At 46.0% G+C, this 14,568-nt stretch overlaps 1 protein-coding gene across 3 annotated transcripts in view; it reads right to left on the bottom strand.

Annotated features, from left to right (window-relative positions):
* The window catches only part of LOC147747949 (3-keto-steroid reductase/17-beta-hydroxysteroid dehydrogenase 7-like), a 127,904-nt gene that overhangs the window by 73,764 nt on the left and 39,572 nt on the right, over window positions 1–14,568 (bottom strand). For all 3 annotated transcript variants that reach the window (XR_015308478.1, XR_015308479.1, XM_086957133.1), the window contains exons 3-4: window positions 13,201–13,293; window positions 8,125–8,239 (exon numbers count right to left, since the gene is read on the bottom strand). Coding sequence is in view for 1 of the 3 variants with exons in the window: in XM_086957133.1 (XP_086813259.1) it covers window positions 8,125–8,239; window positions 13,201–13,293 (208 nt within the window). In the remaining 2 variants the exon portion in view is untranslated. The remainder of the gene's footprint in view (window positions 1–8,124; window positions 8,240–13,200; window positions 13,294–14,568) is intronic.

The following is a 14,568-nucleotide window of genomic DNA, read 5'->3' as shown; positions in this document are numbered from 1 at the left end:
ATTTTGTGATTTTGTCATTTTCACCCATGCTATCACAGTCTTAGCAAAAGTTTTACCTACGTAGGGCAACTTTAACACTCAAATACAGCAATAAACAACTGAACCTGGGCCTTGCACTGAGCAGCAACACCCCACTGCGTTTTTAGAAGCTGTGATCTTTTTGAGCTAGAATAATTTAAAAAAAAAAATCTTCAAATTATGCTGTACCTGGGGTTTATGTGTCAACTATGGAATATCCATTATTATAAAGGAGGGGGGCGCCGCAGCCACAGAATCGTAAAACTTCCAGGGGCCCTGACATAGTTCCATGGATAGACAGATCGTAGATAGGCCGATAATAGGCTATCTTCCCAGAGTTATCAGTGGGTGAATCTGTATAAATGTCACAGCAATTCTCAACAAATAACCGTTCTGCAGATATTGTTAATTATTGGTCCATACGAATAATAGATGGTGTGCATGCACGTTTAACAATCCCTGAGGGGACCGGGTCAGACAGCTAAAAACGTTGATGTATTCCCTTTGACCTGCTGTGTAACCTAGCGTGGAATTAAAGTAGTGAATACATGCGTCATTGGCTGCTCCAAGGTGTGCGGTGTGACGTGTCTTATGCACGTTTAACACATACTGTGGCAGACCGGACCTGCTTGAATAACTAAAAGCGCTGATATATTCACTTCGACCCGCTATAGGACCTAAGCCAGTATCTAGGCACGCCTGGAGTTAGAATAGTAAACACATGCTCCGTGACGGTCAAAGGCCGGCCCTCCTGTATACAAGTATCTACACGTATGACGTGTTGTGTATGTGTTTTGAGGGACTGTAGTCGTCATGGTTCAGGGACAAGGGCTGCACATCCTGCCCGGCCGGCCCACTCCTCGCTCGAGGGGCCCTCCACCATCATTAATATTGCACAGAGGGTACGGGGTGCACTGCTGTGGGGCCCTGCTGCTGGCTCAGGGGTCTAATTAAGAGGGACGCCTGTAGCAGCGACCCCCGGGCAGCACGTACATTGTATGGGGAAATCTAGCGCGCACATGTCAGGCCTGGCAGCCGTCGAGAAGTCAAGTCAAGTCAAGTCAGAGAATTTATATAGCGCACTACATACCCAGAGGGTCCCAAGGCGCTAAGGGAGGGGAGGAGGATTACTTGTCAAATATCCACGTTTTAAGTTGCTTTCTAAATGCTAGGTGGTTCTGGGTAAGGCGAAGGTAGGTGGGGAGTGAGTTCCATGTTTTAGCCGCCAGGTATGAGAAGGATCTGCCTCCCATGGTGGTTTTGTTGATGCGGGGTACAGTGGCGAGGGCTTGGCTGGAAGAACGTAGTTGGCGGGAGGGGGTGTAGAAGGACAGTCGTGAGTTGAGGCATTCTGGTCCGATGTCGTAGAGTGATTTGTGTGCGTGGGTTAGCAGTCGGAAAGTGATCCTCTTATTGACGGGTAGCCAGTGGAGGTCTTTCAGGTGGCCAGAGATGTGTTCGTTACGCGGGATGTCTAATATGATCCTGGCTGATGCGTTTTGGATTCGTTGGAGTTTCTTCTGGAGTTTAGCGGTAGTACCTGCGTAGAGGGTGTTTCCGTAGTCCAGTCGGCTCGTGACCAGAGCATGGGTGACTGTTTTTCTGGTTTCGGTGGGGATCCAGCGAAATGTTTTTTTGAGCATGCGGAGAATGTTGAAGCAGGATGAGGATACGGCGTTGACTTGTCTGTTCATTGAGAGTGAAGAATCCAGGATAACGCCTAGGTTCCGAGCGTGGTCTGTCGGGATGGGTGCTTTTCCAAGGGCTTCCGGCCACCAAGAGTCGTCCCATGCAGAGGGGGAAGTACCTAAGATGAGGACTTCTGTTTTATCTGAGTTCAGTTTCAGACGGCTTTGTTTCATCCATTCGGCAACTTCTTTCATTCCTTCGTGTAGGTTGGTTTTGGCGGTGCTGGGGTCATTGGTGAGAGAAAGGATCAGTTGAGTGTCATCCGCGTAGGAGATGATGTTGAGGTTGTGTTGGCGAGCGATGGCCGCAAGGGGGCTCATGTATACGTTGAAGAGGGTGGGACTGAGTGAGGATCCTTGTGGTACGCCACAGATGACTTCAGTGGCCTCGGACTTGAATGGTGGAAGGCGGACTCTCTGGATTCTTCCGGTGAGGAACGAGGTGATCCATTCAAGTGCTTTTCCTTGTACTCCGATGTTTCTGAGGCGTTGTAAAAGGGTGCTGTGGCAGACTGTGTCGAAGGCTGCAGAGAGGTCGAGGTGGATGAGGGCGACTGTGTCTCCATTGTCCAGTAGAGTTCGAATGTCGTCTGTTGCTGCGATGAGGGCGGTCTCAGTGCTGTGTTTTGCTCGGAAGCCAGATTGTGAGGAGTCGAGGGATTTGTTAGCTTCGAGGAAAGCGGAGAGTTGGTTGTTGACAGCTTTCTCGATGACTTTGGCTGGGAAAGGAAGGAGCGAGATGGGGCGGTAATTTTTGAGTTCGGTGGGGTCCGCTGTGGGTTTTTTCAGAAGGGCGGTGAGTTCAGCGTGTTTCCAGCTTTCCGGGAAGGTGGCGGAGTTGAAGGAGCAGTTGATGACGTCTCGGAGGTGCGGTGCTATGACGGAGTCTGCTTTGTTGAAGATGTGGTGGGGACATGGGTCTGTGGGGGATCCTGAGTGGATAGAGTTCATCAGGCGGATGGTGTCCTCAGTGGAGATTGGGTTCCAGTCGTTAAGAGTGTTCAAGGGGGGAGGATGTTCTACATATGGTTGGGTGGGTTGGTCTCCGGGTTGGTTGTCGAAGCTGTTGTGGATGTCTGCAATTTTGTTGTGGAAGAATAACGCCAGAGAGTCGCAGAGGGCTTGAGAAGGGGTGATGTCGTTGGAGTTGGCCGAGGGGTCGGTAAATTCCTTGACGATGTTGAAAAGTTCCTTGCTGTTGTGGGCGTTGTTGTCTAGTCGATCCTTGAATGCAGTTTTCTTGGCCTTTCGGATTAGTTGGTGGTGTGTGCGGGTGGCGTTTTTGAAGGCGTCCTTGGTGCTAGTGGATGGGTCTTTTTTCCAGGCCTTTTCAAGGGAGCGGCAGAGTTTCTTGGACTTCTTAAGATCATCGTTGAACCATGAGGCCTTCTTGCTGCTAAGTTTGCGTTGACGTTTTTTCAGTGGTGCTAGGATGTCGGCGGTGTTGGATAACCATAGGGTGAAGTTGGCGGCGGCTTGGTCTGGGTTAGAAGAGTGGGCTGGGGTGTTTATAAGGAGCGATGAGGAGATCTGGTCGATGGTGATTTTGTTCCAGTTTCTTTGCAGAGTTGGTTGGAGGTGGTTGGTGGGTTTCGGCTTGTTGTAGGTGAAGTGAACGCAGCTGTGGTCAGTCCAGAGGAGATCCGTAGTGTGGCTGAAGGAGACATGATTGCTGGAGGTGAAGATGGGGTCGAGTGTGTGACCTGCGATGTGGGTGGGGGAAGTGACCAGTTGTTTAAGTCCGAGGTTGGCGAGGTTGTCCAGGAGGGTGGTGGTGTTGCGGTCGTTGTTCTTTTCAAGGTGAAAGTTGAGGTCTCCCAGAAGGATGTAATCTTTGGAGGGGAGCGCGTGTGGAGTGATGAAGTCTGTGATGTCTTCACTGAATTTTGAGCGGGGTCCTGGTGGTCTGTAAAGGAGGGTGCCTCTGAGTGTGGTCTTGGGGTCGATGTGGATCTGGAAGTGAAGGTGTTCAGAGTTGGCGAGGTTGATGTCAGAGCTGGTTGAGATGTGGATTGATTTTTTATGGACGATAGCGATTCCTCCTCCTGTGTGGCCGGTACGGTCCTTGCGTGTGATCTTATAGTCTTCAGGGATGGCAATGGTGATGTCTGGGGCGGAGGAAGCGTTCATCCATGTTTCCGTTAGGAAGGCGACGTCCGGAGAGGCGGTGTCTAGTAGATTCCATAGGTCAATGGCGTGCCTGTGGACCGAACGGGTGTTGAGCAGGATGCATTGTAGGTGGTTGGAGTCGGGAATCTGAGGTGTGTTCGAAGCGGAGTTGGTGACGGTACCGGAGAATTTGCAGGAGTAGCAGGAGAAAGGTCCATGGGTGTGTCCGGGAGCGGCTTGGACGCAATCGGGGGTGCGACCGGGGTTAAGGGTTAGGAGGGTGGCGGCATCGTAGGTAATGCGGGAGGGCTGGGCAGCGCGAGGGACAGGGGGTCTGGCGCTGGGCGCGGTCCAGGCGCGGACGGGCGTAGACGGGCTTACCTTTGGTGCACCTTCGGCGCGGTCGCTGCGCGTAAACGCTGCGCGCAGGAACTGCTGTCATATATGGATGGTGGAGGGGGAGGGGCGAGGGCGGCTCAGCTGGGAGGCGGGGCGGGTTCACTGTGAGCACAACAACAAGCAAAATGGCAGCGGAGCGCTGGGGGATAAACAGACGCGCAAACAGATAAAATACAATGGCAGATAAAGTACAAAGCAAAACAGAGCAAAGCTGCTTATTTAAATTATACAGAGCACAAAGCGGCAAGCGAGGGCAGAAGACAGATTGCAGGCAACGATACCACACCCTGGGGAGCGACCACTCGGCTCGAGAGCTGAGAGCGAGTCACAGCGCTTAGAGGAGATCGAGCGCTGGAAGTAGTTTGTGGGAGGGCGGCTCAGCTGGGAGGCGGGGCGGGTTCACTGTGAGCACAACAACAAGCAAAATGGCAGCGGAGCGCTGGGGGATAAACAGACGCGCAAACAGATAAAATACAATGGCAGATAAAGTACAAAGCAAAACAGAGCAAAGCTGCTTATTTAAATTATACAGAGCACAAAGCGGCAAGCGAGGGCAGAAGGCAGATTGCAGGCAACGATACCACACGCTGGGGAGCAACCACTCGGCTCGAGAGCTGAGAGCGAGTCACAGCGCTTAGAGGAGATCGAGCGCTGGAAGTAGTTTATGGGAGGGCGGCTCAGCTGGGAGGCGGGGCGGGTTCACTGTGAGCACAACAACAAGCAAAATGGCAGCGGAGCGCTGGGGGATAAACAGACGCGCAAACAGATAAAATACAATGGCAGATAAAGTACAAAGCAAAACAGAGCAAAGCTGCTTATTCAAATTATACAGAGCACAAAGCGGCAAGCGAGGGCAGAAGGCAGATTGCAGGCAACGATACCACACGCTGGGGAGCGACCACTCGGCTCGAGAGTCCTAACAAAAATTGCTAATATCCAACATAGTTTGAGAATAATTGGAGGAGGAAATGAGATGATAGCTAACGATGAAATTAAGATTCCACCCATCGTCACCATGGAGAGATTTATCCCCCCTTCGGTTGCCGATACCTTGGTAGCAATTAAATCACTAAAATCTGGTGCTCCTGGGGATATCTGCCCGGCCCGGGTGTTGGCCGAAGCAGCTGAAATAGTGGTATCTGAGGTCTCTCAAATAATAGGACTCTCATTTACTACTGCAATAGTCCCCAAAGAATGGAAACAGGCTAAGCTTTTGCCACTGCTAAAGAAAACAGGAGCGGACCCAGCGGTGCCGAGTAATTATAGACCTATTTCTCTTCTGCCAGCTATGGCAAAAATTGGTGAGAAAATTTTCCCAGCTTAATGCCTTTGTGGAAACCTCAGGGGCGTTACATCCAGCCCAATCTGGCTTCCGTGCAGCCTACAGCACGGAGACAGCGCTTGTAGAGGTTACAGAGGCGATCAGGGAGTGCTTAGACAGTGGCGGCAGAGCGGTTCTGATTTTATTAGACCTCTCTGCCGCGTTCGACACTGTTCCGCACTCATTACTCCTGGCGCGTCTGGCGAACATCGGCATATTGGGCTCAGCATTGAATTGGGTGAAATCTTTCTTATCAGACAGGTCTCAGCAGGTCTGGATCCCACCCTACTCATCCTTGACCAAACCCCTCACTACAGGAGTACCCCAGGGCTCAATGCTGAGCCCCCTCCTTTTTAATGTATATCTCACCCCTCTTATTGTGTTAGCTGAACAAATGGGAGCAAAAATAATAGCGTATGCAGATGACACGCAACTTTTGTTTACGTGGCCGGATGCGAATACTAATACTGAGGTCGTTCGTTCGTGTCTTTCTGCTGTGTTTAACTGGTTGGCAGCAGCACAGCTGAAGTGCAACGAAGATAAAACTGAAATCTTGATGTATGGTCAGTTTCCATCTAATTTCAGAGAAACTCTGTGGCCTTCTGATTTCCCCCAGCCAAACTCCGTTAATATTCCTGCTAAGAACTTGGGAGTCTGGTTTGGAGAAGATCTGCGATTTGAAGCACACATAAAGAGACTTGCTGGGATGTGCTTCGGATCCTTAAAAGCCATGAGAAAGATCTTTCCTTATTTACCATCTTCAGCAAGAGAGTCAGTTGCGAGGGCCCTTATTCTATCTCGGCTCGATTATGCCAACTCTCTGCTGTGTGGCGCTCCGGCTTTTTTAATTGCAAGGCTTCAGATTATCCAGAATGCGACTGCTCGCTTGCTGTGCAATGTGCCGTGTAGAGAAAGTGTTCGGATTCACATGAAGGAACTACACTGGCTGCCAGTAGCACAGAGGATAACTTTTAAAATTCTTACCATAGCTTTTAAAGCAGTTCATGATCTTGGCCCTTCCTACCTGAGGAAAAGATTTAACCGTTATGTCCCGACTCGGGCATTACGCTCAGCTGACTGCAACTTCTTGAGAGTGCCCCGATTTCAGCGAGTACGTTTGGGAGGCCAGTCGCTTGCTGTCACCGCGGCTAAGGCTTGGAATACTCTCCCCCACTCCCTGAGATTAATTGAAAATTTTGTATCATTTAAGAAGGCACTTAAAACATATCTCTTCAGAACTGCTTATTAGCTTATATAAAATACTGGAAATAAAAAAAGAAACATGAACTTCAACCTTTTTTCTTTTGGTCACCTGCTTGTTTTTCTCTTCACGCGCCAGGACACTCTGGTAGTAACTGAGCGCGCTATAAAACAGCTAAATAAAATAAATAAATAATCAGAAATCGATAGACTGCTAAACCGCTCCACGGGCAGGGGTGGCGCGCCCCTGGCTCCGTCTGTCGTGGGGGGCTGACCTGCCTTTTTAAGGATGCTAAACACCCACGGGCTGTGGGTGCAGGGCTCGGCCGTCGTCCGATACCAGCCCCCTTTTAATTAACCTGCTGATGCATAGGACATTTTATTGTAACAGTGGTACCAAGGAGGCAGAAACAAAAGGTTCATGCAATTACACATTTTGTGTTATAGAAAAAGCAGTTTCTATGCTGAGCCCCCCAAAAAACGTTTACCTATTCATATTCCAACTTGGGAGGCAAAGAAAACGTAAAGAAGTCTGTGCTTTTTTCTTTATTTTCACAAACATTTTGATGTTTTCAAAACTGTATAATAGGCGTGGAAGCGTTTTAGGAAACAAACGCACGTTGTAATACGTTATTTGTGACATCGTAGTGAAAATTGACATACAGTTGACGAGGTTCTTAGCCGAGGCCTTCTTTTCTTAATTTAAAGTGACTTATCACATGGCATCACACTGGACACATTGATCGCCGCCAAAGCCCTTTGGTAGAAATCCGACTACCTGGCATCAATCAATTAAAGTCTTCATTTCTACGGCTACTTTATCACTCCTAGAGCGTTGAGAGGCGGCATGTTTCCAAAGTGAGCTATATATATAAATCCGGCTAAAGCAAATTAGAAAAAAAATGACAAGAACTATCTAAAAAAACATGCTTGTTTGATTTAGTTGCTTGCCGTGAAATGGATCCAAAAAAACCCAGCACCGCCTCTGCCCTACCTCCTCCTCCGCCTAGGAACGTGCAGTAATGACGGCACAAATGCAAACAGAAAACAAAAAAAACGGGGCAGAAACAGAATACTGAATCCCGCCCCTCCAGGACTCCCTGACCTGAATCATGGTTGCCAATGCAATATTTCTGAAAATATTGTCGTGCTACCGTGAGGCAGGTCATGGAGTCCTCGAGAGGTGGGATCCAGAGCAGACAAATCTGCTAAACAGGAGCTTTTTCCAATGGCAGGCCTCTGTTTCGAGAGGCCTGCCAATGGAAAAAGGGGGCGTGGTTTCACGCAGTACTGAAATCCCCCTGTTCACAATAGGTCATTGCCTGCAGCAGGGCCATGCCCTGCAATGCAGGCTTCGACCTAAAAAAGCAATAAAACGTTTGTATTTACCAGTATAAAATGGCCAAAGACATTGGTCTCAAAAACTTCTTGTAGCCCGTCTTGAGTGACCCGATCCTCCTGGGTGAGCAGGCCCTCGCCGGTAGCAAACATACTGATGGCTTTCCTGCAAAGTGACAGAAGCAGAGAATGAAGGCAAACAGGACAAAGCTCAAAGGACCACAGCTGGCAACAAACGGGTATTCTACACACATACAAAGCGAGGAATTCGTGACAACTCTGCCAGAGTTATGGTTTGGCAGTACATACACAGAAGGAAAGACAGCCTAGATATGGCAGCTGTCCGAGGCCCACTTCCTGACAAACGTACAGCAAAAGCAAAGAGAAACGGCCAAAATAAGACAACTAAATTAACAAGAAAATCAGGAGCCTGCATTAGAATAAATATTTTCTTACCTTAAAGAGAGGCACTAAATAATAGCCTTCCCACCTTCTGATTCATTGCCTTGCAACATAGATGACACCCTAACCTTAAAGCATTCTTGAACGCCTCCTAGACATCATCAAGACACTCAAGCTCTATTTCCACAACTAAGCCGAGACACCTAGGTCAGTCTCCAGCCAGAAAAGCCCAACACTCATAATGAATACCACAAAACCACAATGCAAGGAGTCAAAAACAGAAAGTGTAACCTGTGGAAAATGGTTCATCATGCATCCTCGTGAATAGTGGTTGAAGGAAATTAAAGCACCCAGCACTTCTGCCACCATGAGCATTTGCGTCATCATGGGAAGGTAACCTGCCCTAACACCTCAGATATCCTGGTTGTCAAATCCACCTTCAATGCTTGTGACCAGTGCGGTATTCTGTGAACCGACGTATGTATTATTAGGTCAGTTCGCAAAATACGGATTCATAGTGTGTCGCAAATCAACCTACCTCATGAATATTAAAGAGGTAAGTTGCAATTTGAAAACCACTAGGAATCGCAACCATCACAGAGATGGTGGCCTGCTGGGGTTAACAGACCACGTTTGCGATTGCTTTTAAATAAATCTTTTTGTCCCCAAATGCAATTTGTTTTTCTTAAAAGAAAACATGATGCGTTTAAAACTAAATAAAAATGCTACTAACATTTTTTAAGAATAGGCAGTGGTCCTGGCACCACTGCCAACTCTTCAATATTTGTTTTTTCAATTAGGAATCCCTTTCCATTGCAAATGGGTTACCATTACATGTTTGTAGCCAGTAAAGTATTAATGTTTCACGACCAGACTTCCGGTGCAAAACATTAAGGCATACCACTCAGATTCAGTATTTGGAAGGGATGCCCTAAACACGCGCCTTCAAAATATTGAATCGGCATTGTGTCACAAACCCAAATTACAATTTGGTAACGTTTTACCAAATTGTAATTTGCGACTGTAAATACCAAAAGGCACTTGTGCAATCATAAATGGCCCGCTTCACAGAATCGGGCCCTTTACAACTTTAAAGGGCTTTTGTATATATGGCTCTAATATGCAGTTTTCTTTCCTGGGGGTTCTCGCAATGCGTCCAAGTCACCACTGCACTCGTATTTCCCTAGACAAACTATGCCAATGGAATATATCTACGGCCTGTAAAGTCTGTAGACCTGCAATACAGATTAATAGGCTCACAGCATCAGGTGTTTGTTCTAATGTTATGAGTCTATTATTCTCTATTGCAGGCCTACAGTTAGAAATACTGAGGTGGATGCCTGACATCTTACATAACTTTAAAGGTTCAGGAAGTATTTTTCTACAATTGCTGCCCTTTATACTTATTTGCAAAAGCAGAGAGGGTGACCCAAGTCCTGACGAAAGCCACCGATACCTCATTTGAGGGTCCATACTGCAGAAACATGCTAACCTCATTTCGTGGGCAGAATTATCCCCCACTCATTTTATTCTGCCACTAGGTGATTGATTAAATTGCATGTTTCCACCTAGTAGGTAGCTTTATTCCTTTCCACTTGATCCATTCCCCACTGCATATTCTCATACCCTTTCAGACCAGACCAGACTATTTACATTCCATCTCCCCAAGCTCCGCCATACTTTGAAGGGCAGTAGCTTGTACCAGAAGAGATGCCAGGAGGGGCCTGATGATGAAGCATGCCAACCATTGAGCGGGAGAGGGCCTTCGTCCTTAGACTAGAAGGTTTTCCCACTACATTAACTACATTTTTGTGTATATCCCAGACATATTGGCAGCTCGTTCTTTTTGTGGTTATTAATTGATGAATGATATACACTTTAAAAGCAGCAGGCCCCAGGGCCAGCCCAGTGAAGGTAAGTAATAATAAAGTGCAACTTAAACAACAGAACCCTCTTCTGTTGGATACCACTGAGGCAAATCTGCAGACAGAAATCCGGAGCACCGCTCCGGCACACCATGAGCATACACTCTACAAATGTGCACACAAGTTTACCTAACTACAAAGTCAATAAGGGCTTTACCGGGCCTTGAGGCGATAGGAGAGGTCGCAATATATAATACAAATGGAAATGGAATGACAAAATAAGTCTAGGAGGGCAACAACATGGCAGCCTACTAGGGCACTACCTACATTAGAAGACATAAAAAAGGCCAACTTAAGAGACACAGCTTGGCAGCCTACTCTTGGCACCATAAAAACATGAGAAGTACAGAGAAATAGCCAAAATATGTCAAATCTATTAGACCGGAGTTTAGCAGCATTCTAGGATGCTAAATACATCAGATAAATTAAGTAAAAGCATACATGATCCACTGCTTCATGCAATGCACAGGATACCTCAAAGCACCATCACCAGACACATGTGTAACTATGCCTATTGTCAGATAGTTCAGTGAGTTAGTTTGTCTCTGAAGCCTTTTGGTGCATAATGAAATTCTCCAGTTCAAATCCGATGGGGGTCCCACTAGTTAACCGAGGTGAATGGAAGTTACATCTATTATTTACAGTGTTTGGATATATTGATGGCATGTAAGAGCTATACAAGAGGTCTTATGGGCATTGGTCTTGCTAGACAAAGGCATTTAACTGCATAACATAGAAACTGTCCCCAGGGACGGACTGTACATTGAACTTCTGCCCTTATGATTAAAACTGTGAACAATAAATGTATGCCACAAAATAAAAGGAGAAATGTCAACAACAAAACAGATCTTTCATGCATTAATAAGTGTCTGTCAGGTCAAGGAGGACTGCCTCACTAGATTTTTCATGAGAGAGAGTGGCCTGAATTTCACAGAACGGTCATCTATTTTCCGAGCGAGGTCTGTAAAACACTTGGTTGAGCATTGTCACTCACAAGTGGCGACACTTTTGAAAAACAATATCTTACTGGTGAAAAACAGGTGAAAGGGTAAAACGCGTTTATTTTTTTAAGCGCAAAGAAAAAGGCTAGTGCCAAATTTGGATTTTAAACTTGGCAACTCAGGCATGGATTGATGGATTCCGAGTTGTCGACCTCAAAACCTCTCTGTTCACTCAAATTGACTTTACATGTTGGAGGAGAGTAGAAGTTTTGCATTGTTTTATATGGCTGTTGCATAAAACTTCAAATAGGTGATTGACTAGCCTCGTGCTTTGATTCGGGTTCAAATATCTGAGGCCAGTCTGGATTAGAATGTTCTCCCTTGGATACCTCTTGTATCATTCAGTGAAGACAGCAGACTGAGCAAGAAGGACAGGTAAGTCAAGAATGGGTAGTTCTCTTACCTCAGGAAGAACTTGACGAAACTCCTGTTGCAATCGAACTATTACCTGCTTCTCGGTCACAAAGCACCCAAGTGTTTCGGGTTGCAGTATTCAGATACACACCAACTGGCTCTCTTCAGACGTCTGACAGATCTGCCTCGCTGTGTTTTAGTGTGAGAAGATCAGACATATAAACTGGATCAGATTAGGAAGGAAGAGGTCTGGACAGACTCTCTTGGACACAAAAACTGCTCTAACCTCTGGGTTCATGTGACTAAAGTGCCATGCATAACAGCACTGGCCTCTTAATTGAAGCACAATCTCCAAGATTAAATCTCCAAAAGTAAAGAAAATTAAGTCTGGCCAGTCGGAGTGCTAAACTCAAGAACGAGGTATTAGGCTATCTTCAGGTGAAGAACGCATGCTTCAGTTTCAGAAGCAATTGAAAACCAAACTGTTCTGTTCCACCCAATGCTGAATATCTCCAGAGCTATTCTGTTGATGTGATTCTGGTCAAACTTGTGGACAGCCTGTCAGCTTATTGGCTTCACATAGCACGGAGCGCAAGAATCACTATCTATAACAACATTAATTTAACGTGTATGGTAATAATTGGGCAGGAACTCAAGAGGAGGTCTAGCTACCACTCACAAAATCCGAGAAGGCTGAATCATGGATTTCTTTATCACAACAAAGACAACTCTATCTACGTTACTCTCTTCTGTGTCTCCGACATGCCTTTGCGAAGCACCAAGTCTGCAGCAACAAACTAGAGTACACCTCTATCCCTCACCCACAGCAATCCATGTTTCCCACATAGGCAATTGTATAAGCATAGTCCCTCTAAAAGATAAATAGCAAGCTGGAAAGCAGAGAGCACTAGATGTATAAAGTACTAAACAGATCCTGCAGTAAAATCTAACACAATAACTCTACAAGTGGACCTTGAACAAATTCAGAGGCTTCTAAAACAGGGTACTGCTGTACCAACATTATGGAAACCACAGCAGGAGTCTGAGTTGCATTGCCCCGGATGAACCACTGTGAAAAACCTAGAAGTGGTCCCCCATAGTACACCTGCTGCATGTACGGTACACTTCTACTTTAACACACACACCCAATTCAAAGGACATTCATTACGATATATGGTCTGCGTTAACGCATGTTTTACTTCTTGGACATTTCTATTTTTGTTTCACAGAGCAAAACACACGTGTAGAAAAGGTTATGACACAGGAGGAGATATGCCCCATTATGAATATGGGAAAATGCCCTAGTGGGGATCTTCCTCTCTTTATGGCCCATCTCCCAAATGAAATATTGCCAGATCTGTGGAAGACAATAGCTCACAAATAAAGTAACACCAGCACAATCGATGAACTCTTCCTTTCACATAGCCTAATACATCATGCCGTACTTCGAGAAGAGGCCAGTGAAGAAGGCTTTGATGCTGACACGAGGGTTGGGCATGATGCCAGCATTCAAGTAGAGGTAGTCCACCCGCTGATACCTGCCGAAGACAAGAACAAGCACATTACCATCTTTTAACACCATGCTTTCTTATTGTTGTTTGGTCAAAATAAACGAGGAACCTTTATATGGAGAAAAAAACATTAGATTTAATGTTTTTTTATAACTAAAAAAAGATTGAAATACATTTTTTTTCTTAGTTAGGAGTCAGATCTTTTTTTTTAAGGTCAGGGTTCTGTCACAGCTTACTTGGAAGTAAACTACTCTTACAGTAAAAACGTTAGAGAATCCGACCCATAATGTCTCTCAGCAGCTAGAAATGTCTGCATTTTATCTTTACACCGCATACCAACCACAAAAACAAAGTCGGGTCCACAAAATGACACACTTTCCTGCATGCAAATATTGGTCCATGATCACTAGAGCTCTAACAACAAATCCAAGCGCCCAGTTCCCGATTCCATCATCACATGTAGCTCTGGTAAGACTGCGCACTCCTGTCATGAGTTACTTACTGGCTTCAACAGCTATTTTAAATTGGTCTGCCAATAACCTGCAACCGGGTCCAATGCCCATCCATGTGAGACACGGATATCACAACTGTATATATGACTGCCATCTATTTATGTTTAGAGGATGTGTTTGGAGTGTGTGGCATGCATGTGGCTACAGACACACTGGAATACATTTTCTTTTTACCACACCTAGGTGGTGCCCAAGCTGGGGGGCTTGAGTGAGTCCCAGACATCAATGAGAATTGCTGAGCTCCTCAAGGTCATTCTACGGGTCGTTTGTAGCTTTGTAGAGGGTCAGAATTTTGGGTGTGGATAAAAAGAGAAAGTAGGCACCTCTGAAGATCAGGGAGTTTCTACTGTTCTTTCCTGGCTCCTTGTTTACAGGAAGGGCTATCCTCTGTACGATTATAGGGAGTTAAGTAGGGCAGCATCTCTTTCTTTTGTACTGCTCTCTCAGGTCTCTCATGAATGAAAACTATGAGCTTCACCCCATCTTCATGCTAGCACCTGACAACAAAGACCATGACTGGCCCCATTCTACCCTCAAGAACTATCTGCAAGACATTGTAACATCTTGACCCTCATTCACTTACCCTTATCCTCTCCCTCACTTCAAATTAATGTGGGAAATTTGTAATGCGAAACATTACTTTGTAGAAGAATTTCAATCAGGAATAAGATTAAGCAGGGATGGTTTTGCTGGGAAACTATCAGCCTTTTATGATTAACCGGTGAAATGTTAATGATATTAAAAAAATAAATACTTTTCCATTTCATATTTGAGTGGTAACCACTATATT

The sequence above is a fragment of the Lissotriton vulgaris genome, chromosome 1_1 (assembly GCF_964263255.1).
Source record: "Lissotriton vulgaris chromosome 1_1, aLisVul1.2, whole genome shotgun sequence".
Taxonomy (NCBI): domain Eukaryota; kingdom Metazoa; phylum Chordata; class Amphibia; order Caudata; family Salamandridae; genus Lissotriton; species Lissotriton vulgaris.
The sequence above is the reverse complement of the archived record's forward strand: the minus strand, read 5'-3'. Positions and strand labels throughout refer to the sequence as shown.